Genomic DNA, 22,619 nt, shown 5'->3' with positions numbered 1-22,619 from the left:
GTCACCGGGCTGCGGAACCAGATTCCCAACAACCCGAATTCAGCATTTAAACCGGCAGGACGCTGCAGTGACTCGACTGCACGGATTGTGCCCGAGTCAATACCACAACCGACTAGCTCGCTGCTTTAACCTAGTTAACAAGTTTCACGGTGTTAAGACTAGAACAATAATGATTAATGTGTTTTAACATTCTAGAATTAAATTACGACAAATTGAATGGACCCCCGGCTTACAGAATGTAAAAATACATTCTATTTTCTATTAATACATTATTTATTGCATTGCTTGTAGACATGTTATTAAACACTAACCGGTTGGAATTGTGTCCATTTACAATTTTACGAAGTTTTGCAAATTAACCGCAAGCGGTATCTCCGGGAACCCGCTCTCCGTGTGGCTGCACCGGGAGATTGACAGCATCCAGTCAACTGTCGCCTAGTAACCAGCACACGCCGGAAGTCACTGCCTGCTTGATTGACAAGTGCGGTCATGGTTACTAAGTGACAGTACACGTCGGAAGAAGCGAGGCGGGAATTTTAGCGCCGATTGTAGCGGAGGGAGGGAAGGTGAAAGTGAGAGGAAATGAGGGTGAGTGGTAGAGAGGATGGGAAGGTAGGGGAGAGAGAGAGGAAGGGAGGGGGCGAAGGAGGTGAGAGAGGGAAGGAAAACAAAGAAATGTACAGGGGAGAAGAGAGTGAGGGGAGAGAAATGAGAAAGAGGGACTGTGAGAGAAAGATAGAAGGTGGGCGAGAAATGGAGGGAGGAATTGAAGGAGAGGGAGGGAAGGTGAGACGACAGGGAGTAGGGCAGCAAGAGTGAGACTACAGCAAAACGGAAGGAAGAAAAATGGAGAACAGGAGAAAGGGAGAGTGAGGATGTGACAGGGAGGGAGGGTAATAAAAAGGAGCAATGGGGGTAATGAGAGAGAAAGAATGATAGAGCTGGGGGGGTGTGCGGGCACGAGAATCAGAAGAGGAAAAGAAGTAAAAGAGAGAATGGTGGTGACTGCAGTGGAGCAGCTGCATAAAGACAACAGTCAACACAAGTCATTCTTGGTTGAAAGATTCAGCATCTCTGCCCTTTCAGATTTCCCCAAATCATTCATCAGTGTGCTGATCATTCACCATTCATCTTCCCTCTGATCACACTGGTCCAGATCCTATCACCGGCTTGATCCATGAATACAGGACTCACTGTTAGGGAACCACCAGGGTCACAGTACTGAAGTAATGTTAAAATTGGAGGGCAGACCAAACCATCCAGCGCTGAAGTCTTATCATGTCATGTTGGATCAGTAGAAGACACAGGCTCAGGAATATCTAGAGTACTGTATGCTGTTCTGGTAACCAAAGTGGGTCAACTAGGGGAGTTGCATTTCCAAATCCCAGGTTCAATTCTGACATCAGATGCTGTCTCTGTGGAGTAAATGCTCCAGTGTCCTCCCATATCCCAAAGAATATGCAGTCCTTATGCAAATAAATCATTAATGTTTGTGCATTGAAGCATTGCAATATTGCTAAATTCAATTACCTTTACGAACCAAACTACACAACTGTGACATCGCAAACACAAACATAAGAATGATCTTTATTTCTGAATTTATTTTATTTCTACATTTTTTTGGCATTTTTTTGTCTTTAATCTCACAAGATGTTGTTTTCAGATGTCCTGTCAGCTTGGATTTTGATTGGTGCTGGTTAGATCAGTGACCAAACTGTGGTGAGATATTCAAATGAGCAGGTGAGTGCATCCAGAAGGCCCGGTCTTGATGCAAATAAATCATTAATGTTTGTAAATATACTCCTTTAAGCAATTCAAATTTGCATACAAACTAAGGAGCCTTGGTTGCTTTCATAATTAAGCAGGTTATACAAGTACATGGGAAGAGCATGATTAACACATCTGCACCATTGAAAGTTCACACAATTCTATTGCATGGTTCCAGCAAGCTAGGTTTGCTGCACACTTTCTACCACTGAATATTACAAAATAGAATTAGAGGAAGTTATAACCATTGAGATTTGCTAATAATGAGAATAAAGTCACGTAAATATAAATTGCAATCTCTTTCTTCAATACACTTATAACGTTACTGTTGTAGTGTGGAGCACTGCCACTGGCTCCGATGGTAATTTGCGGAGGGTGACCAACCCACGTGTTCCATTTACGAACACAGATAATTTTGAACTATCGACCTAAGCATTTGAGTATCTAGTTTCCCTCACTCAAGTTTTACTGAGATGGAAATAACTTCCCAGTCTTAACCTGCCTAAACAAACAAGGAAGTTGTAAATACCATCTAATTAATTCAGAGGGTGTGGTTCTCTTCTGATCTTACAGAGTGCTTTCCAATTAATTGTGAGTTGAAAAGATAGCAATCAGTTAGATTGTGATCTGGGAGGGGCAGAAGTGGGGTGGGGGAGTTTGAGGTTCATGTCAAATAGTCACCCAGATCCAATATTGAGATCATGCTTTAGCACCTTTAGACAGCAGGCTGTTATCTAGTTTATTTTTTACTATCCAGTTCACTTAACATTTCTTACATTGTTGAATGGAATAATGTTTGTTTAAATCCTCAATTCAACATGCAAATTAAACCATTCCTATCAAGAGAGAGTTCAAAAACATCATCCAGCATGGGTTATAGTTGCCTATTAAGAAGGTATAAATTCAAGGGAGCTTTGAAGGAAGATGAGGAAAAGAGATTACTTTACTCAAATATGGCCCCCAATGCTTAATATTAGTCAAGAAACCTATCATCTTGACATAGGAACAAAGAATGTTGGAAATACTCAATAGGTCAGGTAGGATTGGTGGAAAGAAATTTTGATGTGGATCTTCAGTCTGAAATGTTAACCTTATTTCTCTTTCCACAGATATTGATCAAGTGTTTCCAGAATCTTCTGTTCTTATTTCACATTTTCAGAATCTGCAGTTCTTCGATTCTCAGACATCTTGACACCCTGTCAAATTCAGCATTTTTCTGATTTAAAGTAACTGGACAATTCTGGCAATGACCTTTTCCATCCAGATCTATCAAAGGTATCTCTACGACTGGCATTTAACTGTGAATATAAGTCCACAATCTCAGTTTCAAAATGAGGCATCTGCAATATACATACTGGTGATTCTAGATTATTTATCAGGATTTCGTGTCAATATGATATAATGGAGAGGCTAGAGCCCAAGGAATCATGTTTAAGTGTTATTGTTCAAATGAAATAGCTCACTTGATTTGAAATTCATTATCCATCCTTCCAGAAGCTGTGTTTCACATCTTTCCACTTCAGAACATTTGTTGCCTTTAACTTTTCAACTAAGCCATTACCACGGATAAGGCCAACAATCTTGGGTGGGATCAATTGTATCAGGCTGAGTAAATATGTGACATTTCTTGTGAGAGGGGCTTTCCTCATATTGTCATAAAACCACCTTAGATTAACCAGGGGTTACAGAGTGCTGTGGAGCTAAGAAACACCTTGTTTTGCCAAAGACTGTGTCCCATGTCAGTGTTGAATGGACTCTAAGCGAAGTCGGAAAGCTTGCCGAGCCAGCCCATATAGCCACCAGCCTGAAGCAACCTCAGCAAGAACAAAGAATTCTTGTATCATTCATGGTCGGAGCACATGCACCCACACCCTGTTAATGAAATATTAAAATATGTTGTGTTTTTGTGGGTAAGGAATCTGCAACAGCCAGACCATGCTCTCTCCTCACTGCTGCCATCAGGAAGAAGGTACAGGAATGTCAGGACTCTCACTAGCAGGTTCAGGAACAGTTACTACCTCTCAACAATCAGGCTCCTGAATGGAAAGACATAACTTCATCACTGAACTGTTCTCACATCATATGGATTCATTTTCAAGGACTCTTCATCTCATGTTTTTGAAATTTATTGCTTATTTATTTATTATTTTTTCTCTTTTATAGGTATTTGCACAGATTGTTGTCTTTTGTACCTTGGTTGTTTGTCTGCCCTGTTTGGTGCAGTCTTTCATTAATTCTATTATGGCTCTTGGATTTATTGAGTATGCCCACAAGAAAACAAATCTCAGGGTTGTATGTGGTGACATGTATATACTTTGATAATAAATTTACTTTGAATTTTGTAAACTGTGAAGTTCAGGACATGTTACCCGGCACCACCTCCCCGATGAGCATGGGGATGAGGGAGAGTCAGGGAAACCTGAGAGATGGGACGATAGTTCAACATATCCATCAAGCAATTTCCATTTCTTTCTAGACATTCATAACATTATCAAACCAGCAACCTCAGCTTTCTCTTTATCTCCCATTTTTTCTTGAATGAATACAGTCAAGTGTGTTTTTACATTATTGAAATGAAAATCTTAATATATAACAAATTACAAATATTTTACTAGTCTGTTTTAAGTATAATCTGCAGATTTATACAATCTCAATTTTATGTTCTAAACAGTTTAAACAATGTAAATATTTACATGGTCTATTTGCGTAATTTTTCACAAGGTATTCACAACTGTTGGCGGCAGACTATGGTGTCTGACACTCGACAAACTGAGGAAAGTAATGAGCTATGTTTGTCCCATGGCATTGGGACCATATAACAAGTGAAGGGTACAATGTAAAATGTATGGCCAATTATTGAATAGGAAACTATCCCAGTAATAGGATAATCCAAATTGACTTATTACAAACCAAGGAACCATGAAGGAAACACGAGTGAATCTGCAGATGCTGGAAATAAATAAAAACACAAAATGCTGGCAGAACTCAGCAGGCCAGACAGCATCTATGGGAGGAGGTAGTGACGACGTTTCGGGCCGAAACCCTTCATCAGGAGGGTTTGATTCTTGGAGGTTACTTTGTTTGAGGGTGGGGCTGCTTAATTACAAATCACAAATTTCAAAAGGCGGCAGAGAACTGCCTCTGAAGCTCTGTGATGGCAGGAGTCAGGAGGGGGACTACTGTTTTTGTCCTTTCCTGCCTCATCTATCTCTTTTTTTTACTTATTGTTACTTCTTCACTTCCCATTTAGCAGGTGAAAGTTCTGTGTAAACACAACTGTATAAACACTCACAAAATGCTGGAGGAACTCAGCAGGTCAGGCAGCATTCATGAAAATGAATAAACAGCCGATGTTTTGGGCCGACACCTTTCATTAGAACTTACTGTGCCTTTAAAATGACATGTCAGGATGAGGCATTTGCAATTCCCCATCCACGTGTGAATCAAAGTGTACGTCAGGAAGTCATTGTATACATAATCCAGAGGCCACAGCTCAGGGTAATTGCTGCAGTCTTATTGATCATTCTTGCTTTTGGGGAACTGGGAACTCCCAGTTATATAGTGCTGAATGACTACAGACATTGATAAGTCATTAATGCAAGCTTTCAATGGCCTATTATATTTCCTCTGCTTGCTTCATTATATTGAGTTGGGCGATTTGCTGTGTTTGTTAGCCTCGGACTGATCTTATGCTGGTGGTAACCAGCATTAGGAGATGAATGCATACAGATCTCTCCTCCTCTGACAAAGGTAATTATGATCTCCAGTACTCTATCTTCAGCTAACTCTACACTGTCCAATTTGATGCCTAACATTATCGTTTCAATGAAGCAACAGCAGCTACCTGAATCTGAGAGGACAGGTCAAGAGTCATAGCCACTGAATAGGAAGAGTTTCAGAAAAGATGGTTTATGGATCAGATCGTGATTAAAGGAGTTGAAATAAGATGAGAATGGGCCAAGTGTGGTAGGACGGGTAACGTAGTGGTTGGGGCAATGCTTTACAGTACCAGTCACCCGGGTTCAATTCCTGCTGCTGCCTGTAAGGAGTTTGTAAATTCTCCCCGTGACCACACACATTTCTTCCGGGTGCTCTGGTTTCCTTCCACAGTCCAAAGACGTACCGGTTGGTAGGTTAATTGGTCATTGTAAATTGTCCCATGATTAGGCTGGGGTTAAATCGGGGGTTGCTGCGTGGCGCAGACTGAAGGGCCAGAAGGCCTATTTGTGCTGTATCTCTAAAAATAAAATACATTGTGCAAAAACTGGAAGTTCAAATCGTGTCCACAATCTATCAGTAGTAAAGTGCCTTTAGTGAGTGAAAAACTCATGACTCAAGGTGCTTTGATAATAAATGGAAACCAGTCACAAATGGGGGAGCTGTAGTGAGAACAATGGGTGCTTATGAGTTAGACAAGAATTAGAGGAAAGAAGCAGGGAGGGAAGTTCTAGATATACCAGAAATGGTGGACCAGGTCGAGGCAATAAATGGAAGGCAAGACAATTAAGATAAGGAATAAAGATGAGGGTAGCCATGAAGACAGCACATCCCATCATTTTTTTTCCCTCTGCAGCCCAAATAACTTTTCCATCATCAATAGCAGATATTTATTCTGTTTGTGGATTTGAAGGAGAAGGGTAGTACACATAGTTAGAGGTACAGAACTGGAATGATTTAATTATTCTTCATGTAAGACTAACTCTGAAATTAGGCCAGTCTTAAATGTTGGCGGTAGATACCGTGGACTTATCAGTCTCTGTTACTACCTGTTGCTCCATTGAAAGGTTCTGAATTGTTGCTTGGAAATAAACATCTTAAGCAGCTTCCTTTCTGAGTTGATAACGTGGTTTTCTCAGTCACACTGAAGATCCCCTTCTCACAATATCAGTGTTGCACTTTTTCAGGTCACCAGCACTGCACAGAGGGAGGTGAATCTGTGGAACTCACTGCCACAGACAGTAGTGGAGGCCAAGTCATTGAGAATATTTAAAACAGAGGTTGATAGATTCTTGATTAGTAAGTGCATCAAAACATACTGGGAAAAGGCAGGAGAATGGGGTTCAGAAGGATAAATAAACCAGCCATGTTTGAATGGTGGAATAGACGATGGGCCAAATGATCTAATTCTTCTGGTCTAAACTGGCTTCCCACAGGAAGCTGTTTCAGTCTGCATCACTGCCCATTTGTGGCAAATTCACAGAGCTTTGCTCAGGAAATACTCTGAAGGTTAAAAAATGGTTGTCAACAAGATGAAGGGCAGAAAACCTGTGTGTGTGTGTGTATTGGAAAAAAACCGACTACTGAATGTGTAACACCAACTGTAAATTCCAGTCGTTGTGCTTTATCTGTTAGGACTTGGAATGGTGGTGGTGGTGGTGACGGCGAGTGGATTAGGATCAAATCACAACACAAACAACCGTTCAGGGGACTGGGAGTGCAAGGTAACCCTTAGTCAGTGATCCAGCAGCCCATGTTGCAGAGTGGTGAAAAACAGACCTAATCCACTGAATTGTGAGGTAGAGAGCAATGTTGATGATACATTATATGTCAGAGCAAATGATTTGGTATGCCAAACCTTGCAGAATCTCTAGACTTTAAGCTTGCGACATGACTTGCTACCTGACTACTGCAATTTTGCAATTAAGTGTGACAATTTTATGGTTTAAGTTGATCTAAAGCACAACAAATCAGTTGATCTACTTAGTAGCCAAGTAGGATCATGCTCTAGAACAGCAGTCTGCGCTTCACCTTCCACACACTATCATTCTCAGCTTGTGTTCTCATGTTAAGTTCAGTGATTCCCCACAGTAAGCCCTTTCTCCCTCCCTGCTGTCCCTTTTGTCTCTGTATGCAATGATGCAAAGAGCACAAGGACCCACCACCGAGTTGCACACAAGACCAATCTAGCTCCCAGCACAGAGTGATTCCAGTCTAACACAGATCTATACATCGTCCTTCAACAGTAAAATCTGATTTCACCTGATAATTTGTCTGACAAAATTCTGACCTTCTGTCCAGGACTGCAGATCACATCAACAGTTGGGTTCTCAGAGGACTATGGATGTTGGATTACCTGGCTGTTTGAATATTGGTGGTGATCACCGAACCCCCAAGCAACCCACCGCTTTCACTCTATGGACATCTGTGGTTAAAAATAATTCCATGGATCTTCTATGGGATGCATTTTTCAGGGGAGAGGGGAGGGAGCTGTGTTGTGTCTTGTGAGTGGGGCTGTGGTGTTTATTTGCATTGATGTTGTCTGTACCAGAGAGCTGCCCTGTACGTTTCCATTGCTCTGTTCTGCAGTGGAGGTTGATGATGCTCCTTTCCTCTACTGCTGGTGAGTGGAGAGACTCTGAGGCCCTTCGGCCTGGAGTTGAACGTGCTCAGTAGATGTCTGGGCACAACTTCCAGTCTTGTGTGTCCTTGCACTCCCAGTAGCCACCTTTGTACACGTACATCTCTTCTCCAGTGAAGGGGTCCTCTTTCTTCTCGAACCACACCGGTTTGTAGGCTTCAGAGTCCCTGCCTGTGTTTGGAAGAACAGTTTCATTTACAGACATGAGAGACTTCCAGATGCAAACACAACATAAATGGCTGGAGGAGCTCAAAGTCTGTGGAGGGAAATGGACAGTTGATGTTTCAGGTTGAGACCCTTTTTTAGGTCTGAAAGAGTAGAGGGGAGACAGCCAGTATAAAAAGGTGAGGAGGGGTAGGGCAAGAGCTGGCAAGAAATACCTTAGGTGGATCCAGGTGATGGGGTTGACTGGCAGATGGTGTCAGGTGGGCAGGGGGAAGCAACAGAGACTGGGAAGTGAAAGGTGGAAACAACAAAGGAACAGATTACCTGACCTTAGTTTGCAACCAGGAGCTTCTTCCCCTCTTTATCCCTTTCTGCAGGAACCAGTCTCTCAATGACTCCTCTGGTTTGTTCATCTCTCCCCCCCATCCTCCAATCTGCCTTCCCCCGCACTTCTCCCTGCAACGGAAGGAGGTGGACATGTCCCTGTACTTCTCCCTCACCAGCATCCAGGGCCCTGAAGAGCCCTTCCAGATGAGGCAAAGATCAACTCTCAGCTCCACCAATCTCTTCTTTTGCATTCAATGCTCCCAGTATGGCCTCCTCTACATAGATGAGACCAAGTACAAAGTAGGCGACCATTTTGCAAGGCCCCCGTCTGGTCATTTGAACCTATTGGCCAGAAGTCATTTTAATTCCTCTCTCCATTTCCACTCCAAGCTGTCTGCCCTCAACTTCTGCCTCTGCCAGGGTGAAGCTAAACAGAGGAACAGCACCTCTCGTACTGCCTAAGTGGTCTACAACCCAATGGCATTAATGATGAATTGAATGCTCCATTTCAGGTAGCCTGCTCCCCCTCTGTGCCTTCCTCTCTTCTGTTCTAACCAAGTCTATTATAGCCTCCACCTTATTACCCTCTCCCCTCCAACCTCCTATCACCCCATTTCTTTCTTCTAGATAGATAGATAGATAGATAGATAGATAGATAGATAGATACTTTATTCATCCCCATGGGGAAATTCAACTTTTTTCCAATGTCCCATACACTTGCTGTAGCAAAACTAATTACATACAATACTTAACTCAGTAAAAAAATATGATATGCATCTAAATCACCGTCTCAAAAAGCATTAATAGCTTTTAAAAAGTTCTTAAGTCCTGGAGGTAGAATTGTAAAGCCTAATGGCATTGGGGAGTATTGACCTCTTCATCCTGTCTGAGGAGCATTGCATTGATAGTAACCTGTCACTGAAACTGCTTCTCTGTCTCTGGATGGTGCTATGTAGAGGATGTTCAGAGTTATCCATAATTGACCGTAGCCTACTCAGCGCCCTTCGCTCAGCTACCGATGTTAAACTCTCCAGTCCTTTGCCCACGACAGAGCCCGCCTTCCTTACCAGCTTATTAAGACGTGAGGCGTCCCTCTTCTTAATGCCCCAGATTCTCCACCACTTACTTTTTTTGGATCCATTCTTCACCTTCCATTCCCATGGGTTTAAACCTTTAGCAGCCCTTTGTTGCCTCTGCATATAATCTACCAGCCTCTATCATTACTTCTACTCTCCTGCCCACCTCCCACTGCCAATCACCCCCCTTTCTTTCACTTCTTCACACTGGCCATCTCCCCTATATCTTTGAGTTCAGATTGAGGGTCTTAACACAAAACATGGAATGTCCCTTTCACAGATGTTGCCTAACCCACTGAGTTTCTCCAGAGTTTAATTTATAGAGTCATGCAGAGATACATCATGAAATGGGCCCTTATCCACAATATCTATGCTAATGCTGCCTCTCTTTTTCATCCACATCTACCTATATATTCCTCAGACAGCTCCTATCTTTACACATAAACTTGAAACTTTGGGGTAATGGTCCTATTCCTATCAATAGGAGCCTCAGTTATCAGTAATCTCTTGCAATGAATTTGAGGGGCTTCTCAGTAGATAATGTTACCGCAGCTTTCACTTGTGTGCTATTGATGAAAGAGTAGCTGAGATATCTGCAGTGTAATGAATGGCTAGGGAGAGTCTATAAGCAGCCATTTACATTCTTCTGCATTATCTTTCTAACTTTCCCCTCATTCCCATCAGCTTCAGCTTGATTTGCCACTTACTTATACCTTAGGAACAATTTACACTGGCCAATTAACTTACCAACCCATAAATCTTTGGGATACAACTGGGGAACCTGGAGGAAACCGACAGGAAGCACATGCAAACTCCACCCTGAGGCCAGGATTGAACCCAGGTCTTTGGTGCAGTATGCCAGTGGCTCTAATAGCTGTGGCACCATGCCGTCCATAAACACTGCCTTTCAAAATATCCTGATATTCAGAAGCAGTTCACAAGTAAGGGGTGATTGGCAGTAGTGATCAGGTGGGGTGGGGACAGAAAACGGTGCAGACTACTGACATGAAATCCCACAAAAAACAATGACCAGGTCTTCTAAGTGTTACCGGTTCAGACAGGAGGGGTAAAGCCACCTCCTCCTTTTCTTTGAAAGGCTGGTGTGACAGAGGGCAAAGTGAGCTACAGTATGCCATTTGAGCTGATGGCATCTCTCGGCCCTACCTCAATACTGAAGCAGATGCCACCCATCTTCTGCACTGAACCCTAGTAAACTCATGAACTCACAACTTTCTGATTCAGATTATCGTGCAGCTAACTGACTCAAGGCATCCATGCCCTCTTTCCATTATTACCAACAGGGAGGAGACACAGCTCCCTGGAGACTCACCTTCTGCCATCATATTTCTGAATGGCCCACGAACACTCACTACCTTCTTACTCCTTTCTTTCGTTCTTTTGTAATTCGTAGTAATTTGTTGTCTTTGCACTGAATTGTTGCTTTCAAACAATGACATTTCACATTGTACAAGTCTGTGACAATAAATCTGACTCTAAAGACTCTGTTGTAAAATTTCTTCCGGAACGTTAGGAATGTTAGTTTCTAATACTGTAAGAGAGTGTGATGTATTTCTCTCTCTCCCCTAACGCCCAGATTTGAGGTTACAGGATTAGTGATTGATTCTTGCAGGCAGTTTTCCCAGAGTGTTGCTGGGAGATGGTTAGAGGGTAAAACAGAGAGGTTGAATTGGATTAAGGTCAAGTGTGAAAGGTCTGAGTGTTGCCTTATTCTGTCATCCAGCTCCAGCTCCACTGCTGCCTGAGCCTCAACCAATGTCCTTGGTTCTCACCTTCCTCCAAGGCTTTGGCTGCCTCGGCCTCTCTCAAGCGTCGGGCGGCTCTCTGCTTCTCTTCTAATCGCTGCTTCTCCACATTTGCCTCCTCCCAGTCGCCGTTTTCCATCAAGCGCTGATCTGGACGCAGGCGACTGTCAGTTGGCGCCGTCCCACTCTCCATCTCATTCAGGGTGAGTGCCAGCTCAGAGAAGTAGTACATGTTTTCTGCATTGTCCCTGGAACAGAAGGCCATATTGTGGCCGTGTTTCTTAATACAGAACACATATACAATGGTCTCAGAAAGATGCACAACACAGATTCAACAGAATGTACCAGGGAATAAAAGGCTACACTGTGAGGATAGGTTCCAAAATTTGGAGGTGGCTGAATGAATCAAGATATGTAGAGAGCTGATAGAGTAGAAAACCCATTTTCTTTGAGCAAAGGACCATGAACACAAGGGCATGATATTAAAACTGAAGTCAGCCTATTCAAAACCAAAGTCAGGAAGCAATTTCTCTACACAAAAATGCAGTGGAGGTTTGGAACATAGTCCCCTAGTAGAGGTAGAAGAAGATCTGAGGGCACATGACTAAATGAAGGAACAGAACAGTCATGATCTAGTGGAATCCCCACCCATATTCTAACCAATTCTACGGGAGCACCATCCAGTGTCCTGACCAGCTGTAACAACTTCTAGTAAGGTAATTACAAGGCATATGACTGCAAGACCCTTTCAATGGATTGCAGAGACTGCTGAGAGAATCATCAGGGTCTCTCCCCCCTCAACCAGGATATATACCAGAAAAGCTGTATTCGTAGAGCTCTCAGCATTGTCATGAACCATCCCATCCATTCTACAATCTCTTTGTCCTCCTACTGTCAGGTAGAAGGTGCCACAATATAAGAACAGAGACCGTTAGGCTGGGTAACAGCTTTTTATCCCCAGACTGTGAGACTCACTTGCTACCATCCAGTATACACTATTTATGATCGTTTCAGTAGCAGTATACTGTTGCATACTTAACTATATGTGCACTTTACATCAACTTTTACACCTACAGAATCTTTCGAAAGTATCTGTTAAAATTATTGTGTTCATATGTGCTTATTTTGCACCTCAGTGCCAGAGCAATGTTGCTTTGTTCAGCCGTATGCATGTGTACAGTTGAATGAATGACAGTAAACTTGAACTCGAATGGCAGATCAAGTTCAAGAGACTGAACGGTCTGTAGTTCTGACCCATCGAGATCAAAGGCTGGAGTGTTGGTGACACTACTGTGCCTGAAGGTGTCTGGCATGACATTTCAAATGGCAATGACTTGTGGCGTGCATAAAGCACAGCGACAACAACTTCATTTACTTAGCATCCATAAAGCAGATACTGGCACAGAGTACTGTCTAGGAGCATGAGAATTACAAAGGAATGAACAGCAAACCACCAGCAAAAGACAGAAGGGGTGATTACAAGCTTAACTGAAGAGACCTTCCCTGGAGCACACAAAGGTGACTGAAGGTTAGATGTCAGGAAGGATTCCAATGTGTGTGGCTGAGCAGCCGAGCACTTCACCACCCAAACCCGGGCTGCAGGAGTGCAGGTTAAACTGAACTGATTGTCCGAGCACTTCACCACCCAAACCCGGGCTGCAGGAGTGCAGGTTAAACTGAACTGATTGTCCGAGCACTTCACCACCCAAACCCGGGCTGCAGGAGTGCAGGTTAAACTGAACTGATTGTCCGAGCACTTCACCACCCAAACCCGGGCTGCAGGAGTGCAGGTTAAACTGAACTGATTGTCCGAGCACTTCACCACCCAAACCCGGGCTGCAGGAGTGCAGGTTAAACTGAACTGATTGTTCGAGCACTTCACCACCCAAACCCGGGCTGCAGGAGTGCAGGTTAAACTGAACTGATTGTCCGAGCACTTCACCACCCAAACCCGGGCTGCAGGAGTGCAGGTTAAACTGAACTGATTGTCTGAGCACTTCACCACCCAAACCCGGGCTGCAGGAGTGCAGGTTAAACTGAACTGATTGTCCGAGCACTTCACCACCCAAACCCGGGCTGCAGGAGTGCAGGTTAAACTGAACTGATTGTCCGAGCACTTCACCACCCAAACCCGGGCTGCAGGAGTGCAGGTTAAACTGAACTGATTGTCCGAGCACTTCACCACCCAAACCCGGGCTGCAGGAGTGCAGGTTAAACTGAACTGATTGTCCGAGCACTTCACCACCCAAACCCGGGCTGCAGGAGTGCAGGTTAAACTGAACTGATTGTCCGAGCACTTCACCACCCAAACCCGGGCTGCAGGAGTGCAGGTTAAACTGAACTGATTGTCTGAGCACTTCACCACCCAAACCCGGGCTGCAGGAGTGCAGGCTAAACTGAACTGATTGTCCGAGCACTTCACCACCCAAACCCGGGCTGCAGGAGTGCAGGTTAAACTGAACTGATTGTCCGAGCACTTCACCACCCAAACCCGGGCTGCAGGAGTGCAGGTTAAACTGAACTGATTGTCCGAGCACTTCACCACCCAAACCCGGGCTGCAGGAGTGCAGGTTAAACTGAACTGATTGTCCGAGCACTTCACCACCCAAACCCGGGCTGCAGGAGTGCAGGTTAAACTGAACTGATTGTCCGAGCACTTCACCACCCAAACCCGGGCTGCAGGAGTGCAGGTTAAACTGAACTGATTGTCCGAGCACTTCACCACCCAAACCCGGGCTGCAGGAGTGCAGGTTAAACTGAACTGATTGTCCGAGCACTTCACCACCCAAACCCGGGCTGCAGGAGTGCAGGTTAAACTGAACTGATTGTCCGAGCACTTCACCACCCAAACCCGGGCTGCAGGAGTGCAGGTTAAACTGAACTGATTGTCCGAGCACTTCACCACCCAAACCCGGGCTGCAGGAGTGCAGGTTAAACTGAACTGATTGTCTGAGCACTTCACCACCCAAACCCGGGCTGCAGGAGTGCAGGTTAAACTGAACTGATTGTCCGAGCACTTCACCACCCAAACCCGGGCTGCAGGAGTGCAGGTTAAACTGAACTGATTGTCCGAGCACTTCACCACCCAAACCCGGGCTGCAGGAGTGCAGGTTAAACTGAACTGATTGTCCGAGCACTTCACCACCCAAACCCGGGCTGCAGGAGTGCAGGTTAAACTGAACTGATTGTCCGAGCACTTCACCACCCAAACCCGGGCTGCAGGAGTGCAGGTTAAACTGAACTGATTGTACGAGCACTTCACCACCCAAACCCGGGCTGCAGGAGTGCAGGTTAAACTGAACTGATTGTCCGAGCACTTCACCACCCAAACCCGGGCTGCAGGAGTGCAGGTTAAACTGAACTGATTGTTCGAGCACTTCACCACCCAAACCCGGGCTGCAGGAGTGCAGGTTAAACTGAACTGATTGTCCGAGCACTTCACCACCCAAACCCGGGCTGCAGGAGTGCAGGTTAAACTGAACTGATTGTCCGAGCACTTCACCACCCAAACCCGGGCTGCAGGAGTGCAGGTTAAACTGAACTGATTGTCCGAGCACTTCACCACCCAAACCCGGGCTGCAGGAGTGCAGGTTAAACTGAACTGATTGTCCGAGCACTTCACCACCCAAACCCGGGCTGCAGGAGTGCAGGTTAAACTGAACTGATTGTCCGAGCACTTCACCACCCAAACCCGGGCTGCAGGAGTGCAGGTTAAACTGAACTGATTGTCCGAGCACTTCACCACCCAAACCCGGGCTGCAGGAGTGCAGGTTAAACTGAACTGATTGTCCGAGCACTTCACCACCCAAACACGGGCTGCAGGAGTGCAGGTTAAACTGAACTGATTGTCTGAGCACTTCACCACCCAAACCCGGGCTGCAGGAGTGCAGGCTAAACTGAACTGATTGTCCGAGCACTTCACCACCCAAACCCGGGCTGCAGGAGTGCAGGTTAAACTGAACTGATTGTCCGAGCACTTCACCACCCAAACCCGGGCTGCAGGAGTGCAGGTTAAACTGAACTGATTGTCCGAGCACTTCACCACCCAAACCCGGGCTGCAGGAGTGCAGGTTAAACTGAACTGATTGTCCGAGCACTTCACCACCCAAACCCGGGCTGCAGGAGTGCAGGTTAAACTGAACTGATTGTCCGAGCACTTCACCACCCAAACCCGGGCTGCAGGAGTGCAGGTTAAACTGAACTGATTGTCCGAGCACTTCACCACCCAAACCCGGGCTGCAGGAGTGCAGGTTAAACTGAACTGATTGTCCGAGCACTTCACCACCCAAACCCGGGCTGCAGGAGTGCAGGTTAAACTGAACTGATTGTCCGAGCACTTCACCACCCAAACCCGGGCTGCAGGAGTGCAGGTTAAACTGAACTGATTGTCCGAGCACTTCACCACCCAAACCCGGGCTGCAGGAGTGCAGGTTAAACTGAACTGATTGTCTGAGCACTTCACCACCCAAACCCGGGCTGCAGGAGTGCAGGTTAAACTGAACTGATTGTCCGAGCACTTCACCACCCAAACCCGGGCTGCAGGAGTGCAGGTTAAACTGAACTGATTGTCCGAGCACTTCACCACCCAAACCCGGGCTGCAGGAGTGCAGGTTAAACTGAACTGATTGTCTGAGCACTTCACCACCCAAACCCGGGCTGCAGGAGTGCAGGTTAAACTGAACTGATTGTCTGAGCACTTCACCACCCAAACCCGGGCTGCAGGAGTGCAGGTTAAACTGAACTGATTGTCTGAGCACTTCACCACCCAAACCCGGGCTGCAGGAGTGCAGGTTAAACTGAACTGATTGTCCGAGCACTTCACCCCCCAAACCCGGGCTGCAGGAGTGCAGGTTAAACTGAACTGATTGTCCGAGCACTTCACCACCCAAACCCGGGCTGCAGGAGTGCAGGTTAAACTGAACTGATTGTCCGAGCACTTCACCACCCAAACCCGGGCTGCAGGAGTGCAGGTTAAACTGAACTGATTGTCCGAGCACTTCACCACCCAAACCCGGGCTGCAGGAGTGCAGGTTAAACTGAACTGATTGTCTGAGCACTTCACCACCCAAACCCGGGCTGCAGGAGTGCAGGTTAAACTGAACTGATTGTCCGAGCACTTCACCACCCAAACCCGGGCTGCAGGAGTGCAGGTTAAACTGAACTGATTGTCCGAGCACTTCACCACCCAAACCCGGGCTGCAGGAGTGCAGGTTAAACTGAACTGATTGTCCGAGCACTTCACCACCCAAACCCGGGCTGCAGGAGTGCAGGTTAAACTGAACTGATTGTCCGAGCACTTCACCACCCAAACCCGGGCTGCAGGAGTGCAGGTTAAACTGAACTGATTGTCCGAGCACTTCACCACCCAAACCCGGGCTGCAGGAGTGCAGGTTAAACTGAACTGATTGTCTGAGCACTTCACCACCCAAACCCGGGCTGCAGGAGTGCAGGTTAAACTGAACTGATTGTCCGAGCACTTCACCACCCAAACCCGGGCTGCAGGAGTGCAGGTTAAACTGAACTGATTGTCTGAGCACTTCACCACCCAAACCCGGGCTGCAGGAGTGCAGGCTAAACTGAACTGATTGTCCGAGCACTTCACCACCCAAACCCGGGCTGCAGGAGTGCAGGTTAAACTGAACTGATTGTCCGAGCACTTCACCACCCAAACCCGGGCTGCAGGAGTGCAGGTTAAACTGAACTGATTGTCCGAGCACTTCACCACCCAAACCCGGGCTGCAGGAGTGCAGGTTAAACTGAACTGATTGTCCGAGCACTTCACCACCCAAACCCGGGCTGCAGGAGTGCAGGTTAAACTGAACTGATTGTCTGAGCACTTCACCACCCAAACCCGGGCTGCAGGAGTGCAGGTTAAACTGAACTGATTGTCCGAGCACTTCACCACCCAAACCCGGGCTGCAGGAGTGCAGGTTAAACTGAACTGATTGTCCGAGCACTTCACCACCCAAACCCGGGCTGCAGGAGTGCAGGTTAAACTGAACTGATTGTCTGAGCACTTCACCACCCAAACCCGGGCTGTAGGAGTGCAGGTTAAACTGAACTGATTGTTCGAGCACTTCACCACCCAAACCCGGGCTGCAGGAGTGCAGGTTAAACTGAACTGATTGTCTGAGCACTTCACCACCCAAACCCGGGCTGCAGGAGTGCAGGTTAAACTGAACTGATTGTCTGAGCACTTCACCACCCAAACCCGGGCTGCAGGAGTGCAGGTTAAACTGAACTGATTGTCCGAGCACTTCACCACCCAAACCCGGGCTGCAGGAGTGCAGGTTAAACTGAACTGATTGTCTGAGCACTTCACCACCCAAACCCGGGCTGCAGGAGTGCAGGTTAAACTGAACTGATTGTCTGAGCACTTCACCACCCAAACCCGGGCTGCAGGAGTGCAGGTTAAACTGAACTGATTGTCCGAGCACTTCACCACCCAAACCCGGGCTGCAGGAGTGCAGGTTAAACTGAACTGATTGTCTGAGCACTTCACCACCCAAACCCGGGCTCCAGGAGTGCAGGTTAAACTGAACTGATTGTCCGAGCACTTCACCACCCAAACCCGGGCTGCAGGAGTGCAGGTTAAACTGAACTGATTGTCCGAGCACTTCACCACCCAAACCCGGGCTGCAGGAGTGCAGGTTAAACTGAACTGATTGTCCGAGCACTTCACCACCCAAACCCGGGCTGCAGGAGTGCAGGTTAAACTGAACTGATTGTCTGAGCACTTCACCACCCAAACCCGGGCTGCAGGAGTGCAGGTTAAACTGAACTGATTGTCCGAGCACTTCACCACCCAAACCCGGGCTGCAGGAGTGCAGGTTAAACTGAACTGATTGTCCGAGCACTTCACCACCCAAACCCGGGCTGCAGGAGTGCAGGTTAAACTGAACTGATTGTCCGAGCACTTCACCACCCAAACCCGGGCTGCAGGAGTGCAGGTTAAACTGAACTGATTGTCCGAGCACTTCACCACCCAAACCCGGGCTGCAGGAGTGCAGGTTAAACTGAACTGATTGTCCGAGCACTTCACCACCCAAACCCGGGCTGCAGGAGTGCAGGTTAAACTGAACTGATTGTCCGAGCACTTCACCACCCAAACCCGGGCTGCAGGAGTGCAGGTTAAACTGAACTGATTGTCCGAGCACTTCACCACCCAAACCCGGGCTGCAGGAGTGCAGGTTAAACTGAACTGATTGTCCGAGCACTTCACCACCCAAACCCGGGCTGCAGGAGTGCAGGTTAAACTGAACTGATTGTCCGAGCACTTCACCACCCAAACCCGGGCTGCAGGAGTGCAGGTTAAACTGAACTGATTGTCCGAGCACTTCACCACCCAAACCCGGGCTGCAGGAGTGCAGGTTAAACTGAACTGATTGTCCGAGCACTTCACCACCCAAACCCGGGCTGCAGGAGTGCAGGTTAAACTGAACTGATTGTCTGAGCACTTCACCACCCAAACCCGGGCTGCAGGAGTGCAGGTTAAACTGAACTGATTGTCTGAGCACTTCACCACCCAAACCCGGGCTGCAGGAGTGCAGGTTAAACTGAACTGATTGTCCGAGCACTTCACCACCCAAACCCGGGCTGCAGGAGTGCAGGTTAAACTGAACTGATTGTCCGAGCACTTCACCACCCAAACCCGGGCTGCAGGAGTGCAGGTTAAACTGAACTGATTGTCCGAGCACTTCACCACCCAAACCCGGGCTGCAGGAGTGCAGGTTAAACTGAACTGATGGACTGAGCACTTCACCACCCAAACCCGGGCTGCAGGAGTGCAGGTTAAACTGAACTGATGGACTGAGCACTTCACCACCCAAACCCGGGCTGCAGGAGTGCAGGTTAAACTGAACTGATTGTCTGAGCACTTCACCACCCAAACCCGGGCTGCAGGAGTGCAGGTTAAACTGAACTGATTGTCTGAGCAATTGTAGGAGGGGATGCAAGTCTGGAGAAGGTTGTAAAAGTCACTCAGGGTAATGAACACATATTCAAAGCCTTTGGTAGACCAGGGGTGCTGAACTTAATGAGAGCCAGCTGAATTTTGAATCAGCGCTACAGAAGGGCAATGTTGGTGAAATCGAGAAATGGCTCCGAGTTTCCTTGGTTTGGAGGTTTGATGGGACTGTAACAGGCAATGACAACATGGCAAGGTGGCACGGTAGCTTAGTGTTTGTGAGATGTGGGCATGCTAAGCTGGTGCCAGAAGCATAGCGACACTTGAGGGCTACCAGCACAATCTACACTGATTTGACTTGATGCAAATGATGCATTTCACTGTGACAAATAAAGCTGATCTTAAATTTTAATTACAAGTGGGTCCACTGTTGACAAGATTGTGGACTTTGGAGATCTGGGTGACCTCTGAGGTGAATGGATTCTCTAGGTCAGCTAGTGAATTGTCACCATCCACGAAACAAGTCTATCGTAACTACGGAGTATAACATCGTTAACGCAACTATGGAGTTTAACACAGTTACTGCCGCTATGCAGTTTAACACCATTACCGCAGCTATGGAGTTTAACACAGTTACCGCTACTATGCTGGAGGAACTTAGCAGATCAGGAGCATCAATAGAAAGGAATAAATAGTTGACGTTTCAGGCTGAGACCCTTTTCATAGCTGCTGCATGACCTGTTCAGTTCCTCCAGCATGTTATGTGTGTTACTGTGGATTTCCAGCACCTGCTGAATTCTTCTATTTATAACCGGCCAAGAGGCTGTACCGCATTTAATCATCAGTTGGACTAAGTTCAAAGGTTACTCCTCCTAGTTAGACTGTTGGGTGTTTTTAAAGAAACAGTTAAAAAGAGAAATCTCTCCTCTTTGGATACGTATGGGTGTTGGCCATTGTAAATTAACCCTAGTATGTGGATGTGGTAGAATATGGGACGGGGGGGGGGGGGTTGGGGAGAATGAAATAGGATTTTTTATTGCTGCAAGCCTGATAGGTGGTGCAGGCTTGGTTGGTCTGGGGCCCATTTCTTTGCTGTGTCACTCTATTAACACAATATGTCACAGCATAGAAAGAGGCCATTCACCCAACTGAAGGTGTGTTAACTCTTTGAAAGGACATCAAATCACAAATTATTCTGCATTGGAATTTGCTGCATTCAGAATATGATGATAGCTGAGATGATGCTTACCAGATTTACACTGTGTGTTAGTTTGTTAAGTCAATACTCACGGAAGTGCATACTTCCTCCATAGCACCTTGGGTGGAAGGGTCTGGTAAACAGTTTTCTGTTTGCCCTCATAACTGGTCCCATCTTGACTGCTTTGTACAACTTTTGCAAATTCCATCTTCTCATCCCATGTCCCTGACAGGATATAATTCGCTTTGCCTTCTCGGTCAGTCATCACACCCGTCACCTGTTTTATCGCAAGAAAAAGTATTCTCATTATATAGCAGCACTTCTCCCAGCTCAGTAAGAAGACCCTCATTAAATCCATCTCAATTAGTGGTTTCTCCATTTCATTGGGTTTCATCCTATTTTGGTGTTGCATGAATAATGGGATTCTAGCTCATAAGACAAGCTGCCTCTGTAGGAAACCCGTAGAAATCTGCTCTGTTATCCAGTTTTAACTGCACTGTCATGCTTGACATTCAAAATCTTTCTCCTGTACCACCTGAGAAGGCTCCTTGATGTTAAACTGTTCTGTACCATGATCGTAAATACAAAAAAACTTCAGTGGTCATGGGTGCTGGATCAGGACTTTGAGCCATCAAAAACGCAACATAAATTCTTCCCAAGCCAAGAATAATGCTGTGGCAGGCAAATAGTTGAACAGAATAGTATTTATTAATCCATTTATTTACTTATTTACTGAGACAGTATAAAAAATGCCCTTCAAGCCACACTGCCCAGCAACCCCTGAATTAACCATAACCAAATCACAGGACAAGTTACAATGACCAATTAATCTACCAACTGGTGAGAGGAAACTGAAGCACCTGGAGGAAACCCATGCAGATATGGGGAGAATGTATAAACTCCTTACAGGACAGAAGTGGGAATTGAACCCATGTTACTGGTACTGCAAACCACTGTAAACCACTACACTACCATGCCAGCCCAGTAGGGCAGTTAGCTACTTGAGGGATAAAGGAATAGAAGAATACAGGACTATGGTTAAATGAGATAGAAAGGTAGACTCCTGTGAGTCTAGATGCTGGCATATATCAGTTACACTTTGTACCTTCTTTCAGTGCTTTAACATTTACACGGTTTCCATGCAGAACCTGAAATGCTCTGGAATTTGTCCAGGTGTTGAGATTGATTCTGATGGGAAACTGAGGGATGGAGAAATGGCACAAATTCTGTTCCTTGGAGATTACTCCCAGCTTTACCTGCTCTTCTGTGCCAGAATGAATTTTTTGAAGATGTGACTAAACACATTGATGAAGGAAGAGCAGTAGATGTAGTGTATATGGATTTCAGCAAGGCATTTGATAAGGTACCCCATGCAAGGCTTTTTGAGAAAGTAAGGAGGCATGGGATCCAAGGGGACATTGCTTTGTGGATTCAGAACCAGCTTGCCCACGGAAAGCAAAGAATGGTGGTAAATGGGTCATATTCTGCATGAAGGTCGGTGACCAGTGGTGTGCCTCAGGGATCTGTTCTGGGACCCTTACTCTTCATGATTTTTATAAATGACCAGGATGGGTTAGTAAGTTTTCTGATGACACAAAGGTTGGGAGTGTTGTAGATAGTGTGGAGGGCTGTCAGAGGTTACAGCGGGACATTGATAGGATGCAAAACTTGGCTGAGAAGTGGCAGATGGAATTCAACCCAGATAAGTGTGAAGTGGTTCATTTTGGTAGGTCAAATATGATGGCAGAATATAGTATTAATGGTAAGACTCTTGGCAGTGTGGAGGATCAAGAGGGATCTTGGGGTCTAAGTTCATAGGACACTCAAAGCAGCTGCGCAGGTTAACTCTGTGGTTAAGAAGGCATACGTTGTATTAGCCTTCATCAATCATGGAATTGAATTTAGGAGCTGAGAGGTAATGTTGCAGCTATATGGGACGCTGGTCAGACCCCACTTGGAGTACTGTGCTCAGTTCTGGTTGCCTCACTACAGGAAGGATGTGGAAACCATAGAAAGGGTGCAGAGGAGATTTACAAGGATGTTGCCTGGATCAGGGAGC

The 22,619-nt window shown here is 46.1% G+C and overlaps 1 protein-coding gene across 5 annotated transcripts in view; it reads right to left on the bottom strand.

Moving 5' to 3' along the window:
* Positions 1-1,560: 1,560 nt before the first annotated feature.
* osbp2b (oxysterol binding protein 2b) overlaps positions 1,561-22,619 on the bottom strand; it is a 408,269-nt gene continuing 387,210 nt past the window's right edge. For all 5 annotated transcript variants that reach the window (XM_073065344.1, XM_073065346.1, XM_073065345.1 and 2 more), the window contains 3 exons: positions 20,653-20,837; positions 11,484-11,704; positions 1,561-8,296 (listed from right to left, as the gene is read on the bottom strand). In XM_073065344.1, coding sequence (XP_072921445.1) covers positions 8,154-8,296; positions 11,484-11,704; positions 20,653-20,837 — 549 coding nt within the window. In that variant the 3' untranslated portion in view covers positions 1,561-8,153. The remainder of the gene's footprint in view (positions 8,297-11,483; positions 11,705-20,652; positions 20,838-22,619) is intronic.

The sequence above is a fragment of the Hemitrygon akajei genome, chromosome 14, assembly GCF_048418815.1.
Source record: "Hemitrygon akajei chromosome 14, sHemAka1.3, whole genome shotgun sequence".
Taxonomy (NCBI): domain Eukaryota; kingdom Metazoa; phylum Chordata; class Chondrichthyes; order Myliobatiformes; family Dasyatidae; genus Hemitrygon; species Hemitrygon akajei.
Note: the sequence above shows the minus strand (reverse complement) of the source record. Positions and strands in the feature narration are given on the sequence as shown.